Source organism: Grampus griseus, assembly GCF_964374135.1.
Source record: "Grampus griseus genome assembly, chromosome: 7".
Classification (NCBI taxonomy): domain Eukaryota; kingdom Metazoa; phylum Chordata; class Mammalia; order Artiodactyla; family Delphinidae; genus Grampus; species Grampus griseus.
In genome coordinates this window covers 66,819,991-66,842,698 of record NC_139001.1, presented here as the reverse complement: position 1 = coordinate 66,842,698, position 22,708 = coordinate 66,819,991, and the positions used below count along the sequence as shown (strand labels likewise).

Sequence of the window (22,708 nt, the reverse complement as noted above, 5' to 3'; positions counted from 1 at the left end):
ATGGTTTGAGTTAGGAATCCAAATGTATTGTTTTCCAAGTGGATAATCAAACACAGTTTTTCAAAAAGTCACTCCTTTCCCTATTGGTTTATAATGACATAACTTAGGTTTCCATACATGAGGGTCTCTTCAAGTCTGATTCAAGGAAATAGCAGCAATATTTAACTTAATGTGTACTTGCCATGTGTCAAGAACTCTGCTAAGCATGTTATGCATTTTGGAGTTAGAATACATGGGCTCATACACACCAGGGAGCCCTGATAAATGGTCAGTCTTACTATATTACTTGTTTACTGGCTGATGGAGATGTGTTCATCAGGTGAAGTGCACAGATGTGCTGATTGACACAAACTGCATTTTAAAAAGAATCCCAAATATATAACTTGCTTTTATTAAACAGGGGAAAAAGCAACACATTTTCCAAAGAGGCAGATATCCCAGTAGCTTTAGTAAAAACCAACATAACATCAGTCTGTTTGACAAGGCTTTTAGAATAAGTGAGCAGTTAAATTTTTAAAGTAGGAATTGAACATCAACAAGCTCTAGACTCCAGAACAGTTACAAGCCAACAAATTAGACATTGTTTTGCTTAACAATTTTAGCTTTAATGTAAATATATATTACTATTTAGAATATTAGCATCTGAACTACATAATTACTATCACTTTAATTAAAGCCAGGATTTCTGAAACCTTAACATTTATGTTTAGAGGATGGGGTACCCACCCCATAACATGTTATATCCATCAATGGAATATTTATTATGGGCTTTAATATAACATAAACATTTCCAATTAAACTGTAACATTGAGGCAGCAAATGTCAGATCTATGTTTGCCTAGTTATTTATGTGTCATACAAATATAAGTCTATGAATCTTAATTTATCCCTTTGTCTAAGTCACGATTGTAGAGAATGTGTCAATAAGTGAAATCAACAAAAGGTGACTATTTCTCATTTGAGAAAAATGAAAGTCATTAACACCTTGTCTTAAAGTTCTAAAGCAGCATATTCAGTTCTTAAGGCAAAAAAGGCCAAAGATATTATTATAAATTATAAATTCTGGTAATTCTTCTTTTGGCATTAAAAGCCACAGCACAAGTTCTTATGCTTTAATAGATAATATATTAGTGTACATCTGAACATACATTTGCTAACATTCTCCATCAGTATGAAGTCGTTCTGTGCAATAGAGCTGGTGAAGTGCGGCATGGCAGGGCAACACTTAATGGCCATCCTGGGCATCAAGGGACATGGAGCGGCTGAATCTTGACCTTCCATTCACAGATACTGTATTTGATGGAACTGCAACCTAAGGGAAAGAAACACACTTTGCACCCATCAATTTAAAATGGGACAGCTGTCTAATTTTCAATTTTCAACAATTACCACATTTTAACTTCTACTTAATTGTAAATGCTAACATTTAGTATTTATTATTCAATACATTTCAAATAATCAAGAATAAATGTTCAATCTGCCATGAAATTAAAAATGAGTTATTTCCACAACAAACAAGTTAAATAATCCGTTAACACACCTTAGTCTTTACAAAACTACCAAATCAACTCAAAGAACAAGAGCATAAGCAGACTGCAGGCCAAGTTGTTATTAAAGCGCATTTTTAGCTAGATTAATTCTGGCTCCCCCAAAGTACCTTGGAGAATGTAGAAAAATAAAGCAAATTCCACAAAGCAATGAATTCTATAATTTTCATATTGATGATATATATTAACTTGAAATTATTCTCCCAGGTACCCCTCATTTATAAGAAAAACTAGCTTTGGTTTTTAAAATGTCTTCATTTGAAGGGCTAAAAAAGTCAAACCTATGACTGTTTTGCCAAAACAAATGCAGAATGAAAAGGAGTTTATTCACTAGGGAATAAACTCCTAAGTTCCAAAATTCTATGGCAAAGTTTCCTATTTACAAACTGTAAGGGAATAAAACACACTAAAACAAAATTTCCTAAATAGCTTGAAATTCCAACGTTACTTATAGGAATGTAGAAGAAAGTTATCTGGATGCTGAATAGTAGGTATAATATTTGAAATATTACATATAAAATATGACATTTTAAGAAAAATAGTTCATCTCTTGATTGTAATTTGACCAGTTCAGCTTTATAAGCAAACATTATCCTCTTTTCATAAGAAGAGAACTGAAGTACAAAAGGCCACAGATTCTGCCTAGCAACAGAGTAAGTTAGTGAAAAAGAAAATAAAGTTGGCAAATTTAGGTTGGCTTTGGTTTCCTGGTGCTTCATTTCTTGCCTTTTACTAAACAAAGATAGATCATCTAAACTAATCAATTTTCTTGACTGTCTTATGAACCCAGGATGGAGTAGAGTGGTTGACACCATCCACCTGAAATAAAATAGCTAAGCAGAAAAGTGGCCACCAAGGGAAGGAACACTTACTTATCTGCACCCTATTTAGTACTCATGTGGGGCTACTTTCCAAGTACAGCCAACAAACAGACAGGTAATGCAGGTAATGGCTTTTTGTTATGTAATCTTGGTCTGAAAAGTCTCTCTGTGTGTGAGGGGTTATTTTTGTAATTCTTGCCAAAATTGCAGTTCTCATATTCTTTGTAAAGTAAAAGAGAAAATTTGGTTTAAGCATTTAAAAAAACATACTGATGGTTCTAAATGTCTACAAGTAAAAGATGTTAATTGTAACATCATTTATAGAGTGAAAAACTAGAATCCAGTTAAATGTCTACCAGTAAGGAGCAAATAAGCTATGGTTCATTCATACAGTCAAATACTATGTTGTCTTTTTTTTTTTTTTGGCCGCGCCACACAACATGTGGGATCTTAGTTCCCTGACCAGGGATTGAACCTGGGCCCTTGGCAGTGAGAGCTCAGAGTCCTAACCACTGGACCACCAGGGAATTCCAAATACTACATAGTCTTAAAAGAACAGCATAGATATGTATGTAACAAAAGGGAAAGCTTCAAGAGATAGATATATATTTAACAGTGTTTTACAGAGGATTCCATTTTTGTTAGAAAAAATAAATGTTTATATATGACAAAAGTGGTCTGAAAGGTTACACTGTACTCTATCCAGAGCAGTTACTCTGGGGGGAAATGGTATTTTGTTATTTAAAAATTTGTTTACTTAAACTTCAAACATGAGAAGATATCATTAGAATACTATTCTATGAATTTTTTGAGGTCAGAGACCTTGTCTATTTTAATGCCACTTCATACCTACTTCACACTCATAGTTATTTTAGTGCCTGGTCAGTGTAACTCGATGACTATTTCTTAGATGAAATATGGTAACTTTTTACAAACATTTATGAAGTATAAAAGTATTGCTTGAATTTTTTGAACAGTGACCACAGGACACTAGTAATAAAGATATCTTTAAAAAGTAACTTTAAGAATTTACTGATGTAAGCATCTACTAGTTGACTGTCTACCCTTGAAGTTCAAGAAATTTTCAGGAATATTCACATAGCTTTCTTACTGTGAAACCATCATTCATTTTTACTTTTAAAATACATGGAAAGAGCTGCCAACCTGAAACACTTGGACTGTTCAAATTCAAACCAAGGAAATATGAATAAAAAGCAGACTAATTAAACAAAATAAGCCAGGAAGATCCTGGGTGACTTACCCAGGTTTTCTCTTCCCTCCAGATTTCTGTCTAGCTAACGATAAGTTTTATTTTCTGAGGAAACACTTACTACCAAGCACTAAATATCATTCATCAGTTTATTTTCAGACTTTTATATTTACAAGCCTATATTCTCCTTATAATAGTGTAATAACCTTAGTAAGTCGAGGCACCAACAAGAACCAAAAGCAGCCGAAGTTCTTGTGTCAACACAAGTCAATAATAATAGATGACTTAATCTCTTATTCTCTGAAAACAATTTGCTGTCATACATACATCTTAACATCAAACACATTTTATAAAATACTGTGCTAGATTTATTAATGCTTTATATGAAGACAAGACAAATCGCTTTGACTATATGTGGGTTGACTTGGGGGTAAGGCATGGGAAAAAAGCCTTAAGAAACATGAAAATTGACGACTACATTTACACTAGGGCAATCAACTAGATAATTGTTCTAATGTGAACCAACTACTTAATGAAGGTTAATTGCTCAAGTATGAACAAGAGCCATAAGGCAGGTTGGTACCTGGAGTAAAAGTGAACATTTGGGTGCCAAAACACGGAGCCAACTTTCTGATGAACAATCTAAACCCACTGTCAAAATAACTGGAGATTTTATTTGGCACTATAACTGTTGTTCTATAAAAGAAATGTTAGCATGTAAAACAAACCAGAAGAAATGTTCAGAACAGGACAGAAATATGGGACTTAAGCAAAGATCACAAGAAATTAGAGCCTTCTTGTGTCTATTTTTACCACCTTCTGCAATTTTTTGAAATATAATACATGTACAGAGGAGTGCACTGAGCAGCCCAATGAAAACAAACACAGACATATATGTAGCCCACCACTCAGGTCAAGAGAATACTCCCTACTCCAGCTCCCTACTGATCTTGTCTTTATTTAAAATTTTGACTTTATCATGGATATTTGCATTAATTTGTACATTTTTAAATATTGCATTAAGATAATATTTATCTTGATTAATTTTTTTAGTTCCCTCTTAAATTGTGTGCCCGTCTTGCTCTAATACACCCCCAACAGCACTTCTTCTTCCCCTCTGGAAGTAACCCTATTGTGATTTTTGTAATTACTTCCTCACTTTTAAAAATAATTGCCACCTATGCATGCATCACTGAATAATATAATTTAGTTTTGCATGCTGTCAACTTTACATATCTTTTTATGTCTCTATCTACATTGTTCTGTTGTGTGTATTTTATCCAATTTATTGCCATGCTTTGAATCTACCACTAGTCTACCATTTTTGGATATTAAGGTTATATGTATTTGGAGCTATTACAAACAATGTTCTTCTGAGTCTTGGTATATAAAAACACATTTTTAGCATATATAAGTAGAAGTGAAGGTGCTGATCATGGAGTGTAGATATCATGAACTCTACTAGACCCTGTGTCTTTCTTCAGAGGGAAGAAAAAGGATTATGTAAGGAATTTTCATTAAACAGAGTTTAGGAGCTGACACTATAGGGAGTCAGAGCTGTCAGTAACCTCCTACTGAGAGAGAGAATTTAGACTCAATAGAACCTAAAGTAATGAGTTATAAACAGGATACAATTATAGGATCATCATTTAGGGCCTGCTTTCCGTGTTGATTCACATCCAGCTCATTCTGGAAGCAATGAGAATTTTATACGTGAAGAAACTGCCAAATCGGAGCCCGTAAGATACCAAGTATACAGCTGCCTGCCTGTAAAATTCTGTTGGCCTAGAAGGCATTTCCAACTTAATGCACTGTTTTCTGCAATTAGTTTACTGAAACTGATTAATATATCCACTGACTTAGTACAAAGGCACTGCAGTTATTTTCTGTTCTCCCATGAGCCTGAGGTACCACTGTTTCTCAGTCCCAGGCTATGAACACCCAGAAGGCAGAGGCTTCGTTTTATTCAATTTTGTATCCCCAGTATCTGTACAATGTTTGGTATTTTTCTGCTTTAAAAAAATATTTATCAAATTTATTGAATTGAGAACTTTGAAACTCATCCTTAATTTACAAGATTAGAAACAGAATTAGAAATAGAATTATTTTCATAAATAAGAATGTACAGTTTATTTACAGGGACATATTCCCCCCCCCCCACAAAATATAGATGTCATGACCTGTGAAATACCAATTTCAATGTTCCTTTTGGTTTCTTTTGTTTTTTTTGCTGCCTGGCACCTTAATTTAAACTCTACAAATAATCTACAAAATTCAAACCTTCTCCCCTGAATTATTCCTTCATGTTTCCTTCACTCCTGACAGCACACAATATTTTGCCTTGTCACCATGTGTGCCCAGATGGGAGCGCCAAGTCCTCTGTGGGAACGGCCGTCACTCAGGGCTCCAATGAAACCCATCCAGGAAGCTGGCTGACACAGGCAAAGCTGGCTGTGTAGACATGCGAGGATGCCTCCCCCTTTTTCTATCTTTGCAGCATTCCTGTTCCTTGGCAGATTTCGTTTTTGTTGAGTTCAGTGTTTTGCTCAACAAGTCTCTTACTCTTCTCTAAATAGCTTCTAAAATGATTAGAGAAGGAATTCACAAAATGAAATGCCTAGGGAGTCAGTGAAATAATGAGTACTTGTCTTGTCTTGGGTGTTGAGGAACTTGCAACCAAGATGACTAAGGGAAGAACAAGAAAGACATTTAGGGAAACTACAGCCTCTGGGAGGTCCAAGTGAGGATGCCAGGCTCAAGGCTGCACCACATCCTCTTTCAGCGGATGAAGGCAACAAAGGGAGGAAACTCATCTGCACATAATTCCCTGTGATGCTTTTTGGTGTTTGCCCAAGAAGGGGGCACACCTCCTTGCTCTCCTACATCCAGGAGAAGCTAGACTCTGGCAGGGTATTATTAAGATTGGAATTTCTGCATTAGGTCTCATCTAAATTCTCTAGATTTTCCCTACATTATTTTGGTTTAGCCTATAAAACTCCTCCCCCCGCCCAACCACCCAATCCCACGTATGGTAGTAACTGATTGCTGTAGGAGCGATGACTGAAAACTTGCAGGCTTCTACAACAGTGCAGCTTTTCTGGAATAAAGGAGGGACTTTCTTTCCAAAAGACTCTTTCTTGCTGTGCTAACACAATTTTTTTAAAATAAGAGTCCAAGGCACTTTCTATATATAGATATATAATAATGAGCAAAACTAGTGTTCTGCACCTGGCCCATGTTTAGGAAAACAGACCTGACATATTTTTAAGTACTCTCTCAGCTTATACTTCAAAAATGACCCCTGACATAAAAGAGTAACTTCTGGCATCTTCCCTATTCAGACTTAAAAGCCAGAAAACAATTTCCCCTAAGTATGAGTTTGACAATGTTGAAAATAAACCCACTGTCACCCATCTGATAAAGAAAACTTACCCTTTTCAACTTGGCAGCAGCCTCTCCAGAACGAATTGCAGTCAGCAGACTCTGTCGGATCTGTTCTGGGTCAGAGCTTTGGAATGTTGAAGAACTTTGTCTCTTAAGGGTGAATGATGGGCCGTCAGTCAGAGATGGCGTTTGGGGATTCTGTTCATTATGTGCAGAGTTATTTTCCTATAAAAATAATTGTGAAATATTTATATGAATACCACGTGAAGAATGGGCCATTATGCAAAACATTTTCATCATCAGTAGCTCTTTAAGAACCACCATTTGCCTCACTGGTGTTTTAGACTCAGCTCTGTTTCCTCATCCACTGAGTTATCTCTGCTGCCAGAGCTCAGCTGGAAGATGAGGGCATTACTTTCCCTCACCTTGAACTCAGGAGGCTAAGGAAGGAAAGTGATACCTCTTTTTGTTTCACAAATGCAGTGGTAATTTTACTGTCCTTGAGTAAATAGAATAATGCCGATTTCTCCAGTGGAGTTGGCTAGAAGAGCCAAAGTAAATAAAAATCCCACAGACAAAAAAACAAAAAACAAAAAACAAACATTTTCATAGTTCCAATATATTAATGTTGTGAAATTATTTTTGATGGTACAAATGGACAAATGTTGGTAATTTCATACTTGCTGAACCTAATGTATCTTCTAATAAAGGAATATTAGTGACTAACAGCTTATTTTGTGTTTCTGGAAGTCACAGGGGCTAACTGATGGCCATGTTTTCTTTATTTTTCTCATGAGACTAAAAATAAATATTAGAAATTTCCAAATTTAAGAATCAAAAATTTAATTAAACTTCTTAGGAAGGAATATTTAGTAACTGACTTAACTGGCAACTGTATTCAAACAATCTTAAAAATGTCTTTTTCAAACTGCCAGATGAGTATCTTTATAAAAGATGAGCTAAACAGAACTCAGGCAATGGCTCAAAAACTGTATTATATAAATCAAGCTTCTGTTGTTTAGAAATGGTATTCCATTCTAAGAAAAAAACTCAGGCTTTATTCCCAAGTAAAGAATTAATCTCTGCATCATATATCTCTTCCTGATATTATATCAAAGTAATAAACATAAATGTGAAAATATATGAAGAAATATTTTTCAAGGTAAATATTGCTTTAAAATTATGGAAAAGTCTTTACTTGGCAATATGGTTAATGTTCTGTTACTCTGGGAGTGTTTGAAAAAATAGTATAAAATGCTTCTGGAACAGTCATACAAATAAAAGTATTCTTTAAACACTATCAGAGTAAAAGTACACAATGTATTTTTTAAAAATTGCATGGGGATTATCATAATTCATACTGTGAATTTCTTCCTGACTATACTACTTGAATCTAGCAAATTATATCATTAGTTGATCAAACATGAAGTCAACAAATCCCTTTTTTGTACACCATTAAGGTTAGATGGTGGTTAAGTGATATTTTGCTCAACATACATATAACTGGAAAGTTGACACTGAATTAACAAAATGGGAAATTAAGAAAATTACCTATTTAAACTCTGGTTTTAATTTAAATTACATATAACAATGTTTGGTAAGCTCAGGTTGAGTGTATATGATAGAAAATACAGAGCTGAGAGATGTTTGGTTATTTTATCTAGTCTTTGATACTGCTTATGTTTTTATGTAATTAAAACTTTTGCCATTATGGAGAATTGGAAAAGAAAATAAAGTCAACCAGACCATCCAGAAAAGTTATAAACAAATTGAGGTAAGCAAAACACAGAAAACTAGAGAGTCAGAACTATAAACTATTACACTATACAAATGTAGCAGCAAAGAAGCTTTAAATTTAAATATTTCCTAATGATACAATTATATAAGGATGATCTTATAGTAATATCTGATCAAGTTATATGAATTATAATAACTCTGAGAATAAATAATCAGATTCTGTGTATTACTACTCTTTTCTTCCTACAGTAGCTTGATAGTAGATTATGAATTCAGAGTTAAGTAACACACAAACAAACCGACATGCTTTGTTAACCCCGTTGAAACCATGTTGTATAAGAATCCCTTACTTTTAAAAAGGTTACATTTACCTTATCTTTCACACCTGGTTGTGGGATGTCCACAAACGTATTTACGGAAGGAATCTTCCCTCCCTCTGTGTCAGTTGGAGCTCGGGCAGATGCACCTCTGACCTCCTCACTGCGTGACCCTGTACGACCTTTGCTGAAAGACTGTGACCGTTTCACCACAGCGAGGGCAAACGGTGAAGGAGCAGAGCTGGAATATGGTCGAGGGGCACCAAAAGTTTTCAGAGTCTTCAGGTTAAGTGTTGCTAACTGACTCTTGGGAAGAGGAACAGGTTTGGGGGCTACGGGAGGGGGAGAGGTTTCAGCAGGCTTCTGATTGCTGTCATCATCAGTGTTTTGAATGTGTGGCTGTGGAGGAGAGTGAGTTGTTTTACTTAAGGGAGAAGGAGCTGGCTCTGGAGGAGGTATTGTATCCCTTTCCACCTCTTTCTTTATTAGTTCCTTTGGAGTAGGATTAGGGGCAGCTTGAACACTCTTGGCAGCTGCAGATGTCACATAATGACCTGAAACTCTTTTTTGCATCTGCAAGAAAAAAGAACTTGGTTTGGAGTGGGGATTTGAAACGCGAGATTTAAGTTTTGACTCCAAAATACTGTTTATATCTTCCAAATTTGGCACAAAAGGAGCTGTGCCAGTGTCTCTCGTCATTTTGGGAGTAGGTTTCAGAGGATTTGACATTGTGCTGTGGGTAAGACTCTCCTCACTTTGCACCTGATGCTCTGTTCTCAGGGTAGGCTTTGGTTTCAGGTCTCCTTCTGGCTCCTTTGGGCTTTCAGAAATAACAGGATCTTCTGTTTGGATTGCAGTTACTTTCACATTCTCATGAGTGTCCTTTTCTCCTAAAGTATTTATCTCCTGATCATTTTTATACCCTATGGTTTCCGATTCCCAATCTTTCAATATTTCTAGGGATCTGGGAGGCACTATTTTGTAAGTAGTCATCCCAATTTTGGGTATGTACTCTCTTGTAATTTCATTTGAAGGTTTTGGCTTGGGATTATAGTCTTGTCTGTAAAATGGATAATTCTTTATATAAGAAGCTGTTGGATTTTTATCAGTCCCATCTACAGGAGGCAAAAGATCATCATTACCATGTGCACAAATTGGATCTTTTATGGTGAGTTGCTCTTCTGTATACGTAATTAGGCGGCCCTGACTCCCAAATTCTCTTGAGGTATCTAAAGAATCTTGTGGGCTTAAAGATGAGTGTTGAGTTGATTTGTTGTTACTTGAAGTTTGCACACTTTCATCAACTTTGACATCAGACAAATTATGATCTTGGTGATTCCCATCAAAACTGTCACAGGAAGGGATTGTCTGAATTGCTGCATCTTGCATTTTTGTCTTTTCTGCACTAGGTTGAATCAGTTTTTGATCTGGTGCTGATGAAGCAGCAAGATGATTTTCCTTGTAACTTCTAGCAGTATCAGTTGTATATGCCTGATCGTTTGATAGTCTGTCAACTTCCACGTCCACATTGTTACTTTTGGCAACACCTGCTACATTGATTTCTGTTCTCCTCATTCCATTTTTCATACTGTCTTCTGTGTTTGTTGGAATGACAATTATTTCATTTTGATCTACTGAGAGAAAAAATATCATAAAGTATATGAAAAAAATAGAAAACCTCAAGTTTTCAATGCCTGCCTCCCCCAAACTGAAACAGATTGATTTGAATTCTATAGATAATTTTCAGCTACCAATTATACAAAAATTATACAGGTAGTGGCATACAGAGAAAACAGCATGGGCTTTGATATCATAGAGACCTGAATCTGGAATCAGCTTGACTAATTACAACCTGTATGGCCACATCATATTACTTACCCTCTTTGAGCCTCAGTTTGCTCAGATGTAAAAAAAAAAAAACATGTATTATATATATCATTTATGTAACATGCTTATTAAGATAGTGTATTGCCCAAAACAAGTACTCATAGAAGATAGCTATGATTTTTCTTTTAAATAAAGACTATATTTCAGTCATTGTTAAGAATGACAAAAGACATTGACAAATTTAAAAAATGTTTTTATTCTGTAATTTTTTTCCATTTTGATTCTCTCTCTGTCTTTTCTATAATCCCTAGTATATTTACATTTTATACCTAACATTAAAAGGGAAACAATCCCAGCAAATGCTATCAGTTTTAATTAAGGAAGACAACAAAACCTTACCTTTAAGAGTTGAAGTAAAAACAGAACCTAAGTTGATTGTCTTATTAATTAGGTGTCCTTGCTAAATACTTTTAGAGGACTTTGTTTTCAGTCAAAATATGGGTGATTTCAACTACATAAAAACAATCATGTGGGTTTTGATTTTTCTCTGTGAGAAAAAATAACTATTTTTCTCATGTCTGAATCCAGGTAGAGAAAACAACTTCCCTCTCCCCAGCACTACCTTTCCTCTTAATTTTAATTCAGACCTCCTGAAAACAAAAATCATTTTCCAGTGTCTAGGTTAACAAAGCAACAGTTGCCAGCCAACAACATGATGGCAAAGAGTTGGAATGAGGCATCTGGAAGAAAACACAGGCTTATGAATGTGTACCACGTGTCTTGTACTAAGCCAAGTGATTTATATACTGTGCTCCTCCAGTCAAATGCCACGAAGAGTCATTTCTTCTGAATAACCAGCTAGCCCTCATCTTCAAAATCCTCAGTGGCCTCTCCTTTCAGATATGATTGTTTGCACAGCACAAGTGAAATGTGAGCCTTGGAAGTCAAATTGTGAAAGGATGTGAAGTATTTCTCTATAGTTTTATAATCACTCACTTTCATCTATAAGATAAAGTTCACTGCCTAAAATATATCATGAGCTATTTAAAATGGGTCCTCTGTGAAAAAAGAAAAAAAGAAAAGAAAAGAAAAAAGAAAGATATGCATGCATGCATGCGTGCATGCAAAAAAATCATGTTGCCAGGTAAATTTGGATACAGTTTTTTTTTAAATCCTTATATTTATTTTTAAACCCTGCCTAACTGCACAATTATTTGATCATGGTGGTTATATTTTCTATTATGTTGCAAGGTTCCTATATTACATATATAATTTAAAAATGGAATTTTTATTCTTCCCACATAAAATGCAACTAGTTATTCGAATACATATTGTCCATTCAAGTGATTTCTTTTCTCAGTGACTAATAATTATTAACTTTTGTGATTTATAAAATTAAGGACATGTGATTAGGAACCACAGAAGAGACACATCTCTGCCTGTGTTCTTATTTACTTGGTTCTTAAGTGTTTTTAATATCTATATGAAAAGTGGTACTCTCAATGCTGATATGAGCACAAAAGGATTTAAGAAATGGTCCTGGCACCAGAAAATGAGCCTAAATGTATTTCCTTTTCTCTTTCTAATTTTTCATTTTCCACTGAATATAGGTATATCCCAGTTGCAGAATGGAAACATTTTCCAAAAGAAGGTAAATCAACATAAAAAATATATTTTAAATTAAATCCCCTCTAACAAACCCTAATTTACTGGTTTTAGAACTCTAAGTTTCTATTTTTCACATTTTCTGTGGGTTACACCTACTTCACCATTATCTAACTGAATTTCTCATCAAAATTTCACAATTTCAAAATTTTCAATGATTGTCAGGCCTGGAAACCTAGAATCACTCCTGAATTCATTAGCTGGTCCATCCTCCTACATATTGATGATACTGCCAATGAAATGTCAATGAATGGACAGGCCATTTTTCAAGAATGCCCAGTAGAGGGAGAAGGTATATTTTGTACTATACTGTACTTCCCCCTACTCAACACTGACACCAACATCAACAACCTGATGAAAGGATGATTTAGGTAAGTATACAGGGTAGGTTAAAAAAAAAAGAGAAAAGGAGAATAAAACTAGTTTAAGGATAACAAATTATTTTAAAAATCACCTAGAGTTGACAAGGATCATTGTAAATCAAGTGCAAATCAAAATAAAGGTATTACGGAAATGTACTTGTGACCCTAGCACTAATATGATGCCAAAATCTTAGCAAAAATGATTTGACTATGATTTTTAAAAGAAGTAAACAGCTTTTAAATCATGACTTCTCAATAGAAATGCTTTTGCCGTCATAGCGTATGTTATAAAAAACTGAGTCAAGAAGAAAAAAGGGGGAAATCATATACAAGTATATAAGTTGTACACTTGTATCTCAGGATGGTATTGACCATGAGGAAAATGAGTCAGAGACATATATATTCAAATTAACCAACACATACCACAAATATAAAATGACATATCTATATCTATCCATCTGTCCATCTTGTTTGTGACATTGGGATAATCCATGTTATATATATATATATATATATATATATATATATATATATATATATATATATCTCCCTATGTTTTCTATGAATCTTAACCTAGTTTTATATATTAACATAATAGATTGGACTATGAGAATAAGTACTTTCTTCATACCCCCTTAAAATTCCCTGGTGGCACAGTGGGAAGATCCCACATGCCGCGGAGTGGCTGGGCCCGTGAGCCATGGCCGCTGAGCCTGCGTGTCTGTAGCCTGTGCTCCACAACGGGAGAGGCCACAGCAGTGAGAGGCCCGCGTACCGCAAAAAGAAGAAAAAAAAAAAAACAACCATTGTGTATTCCTTGCATCTTCTATTTGTATAGTATCATTTTTCTGAAATTCAATCCTAAATATATATTTTAACCATATCTCAGTATTCTATAAGGAATTCAAACAAAGTAGCAGATATAATTTCTATGATCAAAGACTGTCCAATCCAATTGAGTAGTCGAGAACAGAAAACTACATGGCTTCTAGTAATCAAGTAACAGAATAAGTAAAGTGGCAGGATTTGGATAATAGTTGAATGACTGAAGATAGGTGGAAAATTATTTTCCAGGCAAAGATAAAAATGAGCATAGGCCTAATGATAGAACTGAGTGAAATATATCATGAGAAAGAGAATAAACTGTCTTGACTGGGGGGCGGGGAGTGGGAAATACTGGTAAGCACTATTACATAATTAGATGGTTTGGGCCTGAAAAATCAAGCAGACCAGTTTCACCTTAAGTATAGCAACCCGACTATGAACTAAAACAGGCTTGGGTTAGGGAGTCAGTAGAAGGAAAAAAGAGAAGTAGATCATAAGTATACACAGAGTATACATCTTTAAGATCCAAGATCTAGGTGAGATAACCTCTAAGATTTAACAACAATAACATTAGAACACATGGTAGGTAGAAGCACATTTTGGAATCAACACGTATTGAACACATACTGCCTGAGTTCACATTTGAGGTTCACCACTTACTAACTGTGGGACCTCAGGTGAGTTACATAATGTCTTTGTGGCTCTATTATCCATAAGATGGGACTAAAGTAATAATACCCATAAATGAGTTAATATACAAGATTAAATGAGTTAATATATATAAAGTGTTTAAGAAAGGTCCTTGGCACATAGCAAGTGCTATGAAAGTGTTGGCTATTAGTGTTTATAGAACTCACCATTCTCCTGGTTTGGGCCCGGTGACCTCAGGTTTCTTACACTGTCAACCACCCTCGCTTTGTTGCTTGAATTACACACCATAATGTGTGGTCCTCTATAAAATATGATATTGTATGTTATATATTGATACTATTGAAACACACACACACATACACGATGATAAAACAGGCAATAATTTCCAAAGACAGATGGACTGGAATAATCATCTTTTTCTGCCAAATACTAGAAATTTAATAGCAAAGAAAGAATACAACTGAGGGGAAATGCTGCTATGAAACATTAGCTTTCATATGGTGACCCTGTTACAAAGAAAGATGTAAGAAGCTTGGTAAAATGGACACTTTCCCCAAGACAGTGTCTTTTATTATCAATTATTATCTTTTAAAGAAAAAGGAACTAAATGAAATGTACTCTCATAGACATTTTCCTTGCATCTGGCAAGGTTACCTTGTGGCAAGTCAGGATGTGAACTGACTTCATTGGGGGGTTTATTGGTGATACAAGAGATTAATTTGGAGACAATCCCATGCAAATTATAATAAAACTTTGATAAAATGGTTTATTTTGCCTACTTGATTTCATCTTTATTCATAGTGTGGCATTTCTAACAGAATGTAAGTATACTTTACTATAACTTTCGATTCCTAGGACCAAGGGGAAGGTAGGTGCATTCTCTGCTTCATAAAGTTGACTATAAAAATAATATTAGTGATTTAACATCATATTCTAAGAGGCAGAATTGTTTTATATAGCAGTTAGTAAAAATTCTTCAGGAGCATTTGGTGAAAATTGAAAATTAAATATTCCATTTAGGCCAAATAGGTAATAGGCAAAACAAACGCAACACAAACAAAAATGCTAATCTTCATACAAAATAACTACGTTATGGTTGGTCTGCCACAGGGATACCAGAACTGTTGGATTTGATTTTATTTAAAAACAATCACATGTAAATTGATACTTTATGAATAAACATTTTTTAAATGGTTGTAAAAGGGATAAAGTATAAGCTAAAGAAATGACTCTACTTGTGTTTAAAATATCAGTTCTACATTTCAGAAGACTAGTATCAATTAAACAAACCACCACCACCACGTCTGGCATACAGACTACTTACTGTCCATCTGTGTTTCCAGTTCCTTGTTTTTCTTCTTTGGAGTTTTGTGAGGACTCTCCAGTATCCCTGCCAAGGGCTGAGTCAGGATCACTTTTCAGTGTATTTATTATATCAGTAGATACAGTAGGAATGTCTTGCGACTTCAGAGAAGTATTTTCAGCCTCATCTTTAGGCACTTCACTCAGTTCTTGCTTTTCATCTACCTCTTCAAGGCTGTAATCAGAGCTTATTCCAGCTACAAAGAAATGAAGATATAATCCTAAATATTAATTTGCCTCATTCATCCTGGGCAATCCTGGCAAGGAAGGAATTTTTAAAATAATAATTAGTTGGACTCTTTTAAATTCTGATTCAAAGCTAATAGTAAAATACTTTTCTAATGGTGAATAATTATGTTAACATATAATCAGATTATCTCAGACATACATTTCTAAAAATAATATGCTGTCTCTCTCAGTTTTATTCATGGTAGAAAAAAAGAGGTTATTTAAGCTCATAAACTTCAAGTTATATATTTCATTTAAGAATGTATCTTTCAATTTAAATGATTTTTACCTTGATGCAATAGCTTTAAATGTAAACAAAAAGAACACGAGATTTTTAGATTGGCTCCAAGTGTACTTATAAAGTTTGACTCAGTAATTATCAGTACTATGATTGAGAATTATCTGAGCATCTTTTAAAAATACTGATGCTCACCTCTAATCCACATCTGTTAAATCAATCTCTGAAGGGAGGGACCAAGAATTTTTTTAAGGTTCTTTCAGGTGATTCTAGTGTGCAACCAAGGTGAGAAGCCATTTACTTAGATGCTTAATATAATTTTTAATATACAAATAGAATAAGTATTATGCAATGAAAATTAATTTTAACTCCTACTCAGTTTGATTCTCAGAGGCAACTTCCCTTAACAGTTTTTTTCCTCTATATTATCAGAAAGTATAATGAGCATATACCGTTTAAGCAGATATACATACATTTCCTTCTTTCTCTCAATTCTTGGTTTATTTAATATAAATGGAAGCATAATATACCTGATGTTTTTCACTAACTTCTTTTTCCTCCACTTAACTATGTCTTAAAGGTCTTCCCATATCAGTATGTGTGTGTGTATGACTCTCTTCAATAGCTGTGGTTAATATTTCATTGAATGAAATTGTTTTATTATAATTTCTTAGCACTAACACCAAATGGCCAACAGGGTAAAAGAGGAGACATCCTAAGCAACTGGTGTCCACACTAGCTGTGAAAGTAAATTTAAACCAAAGAATGAGGTTCTGGATCTTTGCTTATTTTAATACAATTCAGGGCTTCCCTGGTGGTGCAGTGGTTAAGAATCCGCCTGCCAGTGCAGAGGACATGAGTTTGAGCCCTGGTCCGGGAAGAACCCACATGCCGCGGAGCAACTAAGCCCGTGTGCCACCACTACTGAGCCTGTGCTCTAGAGCCCGTGAGCCACAAATACTGAGCCCACATGCTACAACTACTGAAGCCCACGCACTTGGCTCCACAACAAGAGAAGCCGCCGCAATGAGAAGCCCATGCCCCACAATGAAGAGTAGCCCCCACTCGCTGCAACTAGAGAAAAGCCCGCGCGCAGCAACGAAGACCCAACGCAGCCAAAAATAAATAAATAAATAATAAATTTATAAAAATAGATAAATATAATTCAACATTTCCACTTACATAACAGCAGCTGAACAAAGTTTAATTTTACCACAATAGAAGGGTAAAAAGGGTAGTATAGCACTGGATGATAGTAATCAGCACATCTACAAAGTTTAACAAAAAAGTTTAACGTATTTGAAGAATATGTGAAATACTTAAAATGTATTTCTTTAATTGTATCTTTAAGCATATAGACAGAAAAGTATGCTATCTGTGCTTTTTAATAAATACGGGGAATTTTAATGACATTTTTATTGTAAATTAAAAAACAGATTACTTAGAAAAACATTAAAGAATTTGACTTTAAGGGCTCCCTGGTGGCACAGTGGTTAAGAATCCACCTGCCAATGCCAGGGACATGGGTTTGAGCCCTGGTCTGGGAAGATCCCACGTGCCGCAGAGCAACTAAGCCCATGTGCTGCAACTACTGAGCCTGCACTCGAGCCCACGTGCCACAACTACTGAGCCCACGTACCTAGAGCCTGTGCTCCACGACAAGAGACGCCGCTGCAATGAGAAGCCCAAACGCCACAACGAAGAGTAGTCCCCGCTCGACGCAACTAAAGAAAGCCCATGTGCAGCAACGAAGACCCAACGTAGCCAAAAATAATTAATTTATAAAAAAAAAGAATTTGACTTTAAGTAAATTTATATATAAAAATATATGTAGGGCTTCCCTGGTGGCGCAGTGGTTGAGAGTCCGCCTGCCGATGCAGGGGACACGGGTTCGTGCCCCGGTCCAGGAAGATCCCACATGCCGCAGAGCGGCTGGACCCGTGAGCCATGGCCGCTGAGCTTGCACGTCCGGAGCCTGTGCTCCACAACGGGAGAGGCCACAACAGTGAGAGGCCCGCGTACCGCCAAAAAATATATATATATATGTATGTATATATATATATATATATATATACTTATATATATAAATCATGCTTTATCATGACATGAAATAGTTATTTTGATGCCAATGTACAATATTATGCCTTTACAATAGCATATTACATCTATACAGTAAGCGTATATTTATATAATTTGAAAATTGTGTATCAAGGAAAAATGAAAGGCCATTATGGTTTAGATGCAAGTATGTTTTATAGATGGCTCCTTGGTATATATTAAGCTCTTTTGGAAATTATATTAACTGAGGTAACATTTAGCAAATTATTGATCTTTCTCCCTATTTCTCTCTTTACCATCACATGTGTTTTATATAGATACACAACTTTTCTTTAAAAAGTCGAGGTCTTCAACTTTCTTTAAGTATGAGGTCCTCACTGAGAAACTGGTCTCAAAGTATGAAGAATGAGTCACATGTTTCAGAAATCTTTTCAAATTATTTTTTCTGGGGTTTTATAACTTAGTAGTTATAAGCATCATACAGGTTTTCTTAAATATATATATTTGAACTGCATTCCTGTCATTAAAAGTCTTAGAAAAGGCTGTGATTCTTTTTAAAACTTCTAACCAAGAGCACTTTCACACTTTGTTGTTTGACTAGTACAGATATTTTCCAAGCTTTAAAAAATATTAAATCAAGTTTGTTTTGTATGTGTTAACAGACTTATACTATGGCCAAATTTTAGAACTACAGCAATAACAACAAAACGAAGTGGGGGCTGTGAACAGTGAATAATTTTCACAAATGTTAGATCACAACTATCATATTTCAGCTTCACATGTTCTAAGGGAAGAGAATTCACTTTCAAAGAACAGAGTATCCAAAACTTTAGTGTAGCTGTAAGATATAACAACTTCCACAATATGTTTAGAAAATTATAAAAAATCATTTGAAATTGTAATTGTTGAAATTTCTTTTACACTTACTTAGCTTTCTAATATAATTTGAATATATTTATCTTAATATTTTCAGTCCTTCTAAAGATTTGCAAAATTGACTGAAACAAAAAATAAAATTATTTTAAATTCACAAAATATAATATGTGTAAAAGAAATTTAAATAATTAAACTTAGTTTGTAGCATCTTATAAGTTATTAAAGCTTAAAATTTCACTAAGCCTTTTGGGACATCTTGTGTATTTTTCCTGGAGATGGTCAAAGGGCAGAATTGTTTGACAGATACTACTCTTTGCTAAAACAGAATTGTATTAGATTAAATCTATTCTGGTGAACTTTTAAAAAAAAAATTCATTTATTCAAAAAAGTGTTCACTGTGTCAGACACTGCTGTAATTTCCGACAGAGTTGTTTTCTCTTTCATTTTTAAAAACTGAGGTATAATTTCAGTAAGATTCATCATTTTTGGAATACATTTTGGAATGTCCAGTTTTGACATCTATCTATCTATCTTTCTGTGACCACCACAATCAAGATGTAGAACAATTCCATCAGCTTCCAAAATCCCCCAGGCTCCTTAGTAATCAACTCCTCTCTCTAACCCCAGCCCCTGGCAGCAATTATCCCTATAGTTATGCCTTTGCAAGAATGTCATATAAATGAAATCATACAGCATCTAGCCATTTAAGTCTAGCTTCCTTCATTTAACAATGTATTTAAGATTTAGCCATGTTGTTGCATGTATTAGTTATTTGTTCCTTCTTTTGGCTAGGTTGTAGTATTCCAACATACGGACAAACTATATTTTGTTTATCCATCCCTCAGTTTAGGAACATTGGGTTGTTTCCCATTTTTGACAATTACATAAATTCTATAATAATTCACGTGCAGGTTTTTGTATGCACATTCGTTTTCACTTTTCTTGAGAAGTCTTAGGAGTGGGATTTCTGGGTCATATAGAAAATGAATCCTTATTTTTCTTAAAAAAAAAAAAACAACCTGCTAAAGTATTTCCCAAACTGGCCACACAATTTTTCATTCCTTTAACGAGTATATGATAGTATACTGATTTTAAACAACTGGTTTGAGGTGATAAGGGCTTTTTCTGAGTCACTGAAAAATTGAGTAAAATTATTTATGATAGAATTCAAATATTACCTAACTATGAAGTTTTGCCATATGGTAACAAAAAAATTTCAATCACTTAAAAATCCCAATCAAAAGCAATACTATAGAAAATAAGCCATGCCTAGATAACAAAAGAGTAGTTCAATAAAGAAAAAATATATATGTATTCTTTTATATTTATACAGTTATATGTTGAAAATAATAAAGTTCAAACAGTTTTGCCAAAAAGCAGAAAGCTAAATAGAAGAGAAGCTGAAATCCTTCAGAGCCACTGATTTTATCATCTTACATGTTGCCATATTCATTCACTATGTGATTAGGGAAAACATCAAACTCCAAGAATTTCAAGTGAAAAGGCAGAAACTACTATTTTTTTTATAAGACATTTTTACACAAGGAATCAACAAGTAACCAAATCTAAATGTGATGACATCTCAATCTGTCTTAAACAAAACAGCAGGCAGGAAAGGCCAGGTCACTTACATGGCAGAGATGCGGCAGCTACCTCGGGCGTTCCAGGGCACTCCGATAGAGGGGCTTCGGCCGGCAGCTGGGGCACAGCGCACTGTTCGTGACCGGGGAGCCCACAGCCAAGGGAGGATTCTGCCAAAGAAGTAAAATCTGTGGAAATAGCACTTAGAAAACAGAATTAAGCAAGCAGAGACCAAGAAGCATTTCACAAGAAATTAGATATGTTAACTCACAATTAGCCATGCATTAAACAAGAAGAGGTAAAAGGGGAAAAAAAGGAAGAAAAACAGCTATCAAGCAAAGTTTGAATAGCAGCCACTTTTCTCTAATACTTCCGAAATCTTCTCATTTCATTTACACAGTTCGATATTATTTAATAAATTTCCTTTGTGAAACAGAATGGTATCATTGATATTATTCTGGGTAAGACTTGAGAAAAATCATTACTAGTTACCTAATGATAGTGTTTTTAATCACAGAGGAAAGGAGAATTCTATATCAAAATCTTAAATTCCTAAATATCACCTAAGGATTAAAAGATTCAGGAGCATTTGGGTGCTTCTGAGTCTTTCTGTATTTGTGAATGTGAATTATAAAAATGAGGTAGTTATATTAAGCAATTTTTATACCTATCAAATTATTTCCGTGCTAAAGTACTGACATAGTAATATTCTATTTTTGATTAAACATTATTAGTCTGTCATATTCATTTACACCTAACTTTAAGCCTAACGATTAAGAAATTTTATCATACTTATAGCTACTAAATAGCTATTATTAAAAATATTAAGGAACAGTATTAGATTTTTACTGAAACTTCACTTATTTGGAGAGAATCCAAAATAAAACTATATAATAGAAAATATTTCGTAATAAATTTTTACCATCAGATTAGGACAATATGAATTCACACCTACAACAGTTGCATAAAGAATGATGCTTAACACCTTCATGTAAGTTTTCTTCTGAACACACCAAGGTACATTCCTAACTAAGATGTGTCATTCCTCTTGGGGAGAAGATTAATAAATGGCAACCTGACATTGCATAAGGAAAAGCAGGAGACCTAGTAGGAAAAGCACTCAAGGTACCATTGCAGAACTAAAATTTTGATTTCTGTGTTTCACGCTCTGAACTCAGGGAGGGGAATATTTTTCATTTCATACTATATAATGTGGGAAATGAAGACAAAGCATCTGTATCTCCTTCATATACAGAGCATTACAACTAGATTCATTCCTCAACTGTCCTGGAAGTTCTTTCTCAGTGGTTACGTGATGTGGAACAGAGGTGTCAGACCTGGGCTGGACAGGCCCTCAGAAGAGTTTGCTTCTAAAACACTGTCTGTAGGAATTGCAGGTACCAACTGCAGGGCTAGAAGACAGAAGAAACACAACTTCTGAGCAAGTCACATTCACCAATGAAACAATTCCTTAGTACCTTAACTTAAGTCATTTTTATATAATTCAGAAAAAGATAGCCCTAACCTTATTAGAAGCCACTGTACTTGTCTAGCTATGATACAGCTAAAATCTATTTTGATTCCCAGTCCTACATGTAGTCAATCCTGGAAAGCCAGTATCTTTCTGAATAGATTCACAAATTATAACATGCTCATTTTAGGATAATGGAGCTGTACAGTTTTAAATTTATGCAGATTTTTCAAAGGTAGTGAGAATAATCAGGGACTATCTAAGCACTACTATTAAGTTTAAGTACTAATATTATTTAATAAAAAGATGTGATTTGTAACCTATATCATTTCTATTGTCTATATTAAAGAAAACACAACACTAATGTTAATGGGAAAAGTAACATTACCAGTCACGTGACCATTTTCATCACTTTGTTGCAGGGCTGTTTTGGAGGGTGGGGAAGGTGCTTTTCGCTTTGTCCTTTTCAAAGATGAATTCCCACCGGATGTGCTACCGAGCTGCAGAGAGCCTGTCCTCACTCTGCCTGCTCCAGAGGAACGCTATGG

At 34.8% G+C, this 22,708-nt stretch overlaps 1 protein-coding gene across 4 annotated transcripts in view; it reads right to left on the bottom strand.

Moving 5' to 3' along the window:
• Positions 1 to 374: 374 nt before the first annotated feature.
• Positions 375 to 22,708, bottom strand: part of COBLL1 (cordon-bleu WH2 repeat protein like 1) — a 160,206-nt gene continuing 137,872 nt past the window's right edge. For 3 of the 4 annotated variants that reach the window (XM_082658538.1, XM_082658540.1, XM_082658541.1), the window contains exons 8-15: positions 22,549 to 22,702; positions 22,027 to 22,101; positions 20,740 to 20,859; positions 15,671 to 15,905; positions 14,553 to 14,647; positions 9,071 to 10,650; positions 7,011 to 7,187; positions 375 to 1,312 (exon numbers count right to left, since the gene is read on the bottom strand). In XM_082658538.1, the coding sequence (XP_082514664.1) occupies positions 1,226 to 1,312; positions 7,011 to 7,187; positions 9,071 to 10,650; positions 14,553 to 14,647; positions 15,671 to 15,905; positions 20,740 to 20,859; positions 22,027 to 22,101; positions 22,549 to 22,702 (2,523 nt within the window). In that variant the 3' untranslated portion in view covers positions 375 to 1,225. The remainder of the gene's footprint in view (positions 1,313 to 7,010; positions 7,188 to 9,070; positions 10,651 to 14,552; positions 14,648 to 15,670; positions 15,906 to 20,739; positions 20,860 to 22,026; positions 22,102 to 22,548; positions 22,703 to 22,708) is intronic. The other variant, XM_082658539.1, reaches the window with a different exon arrangement.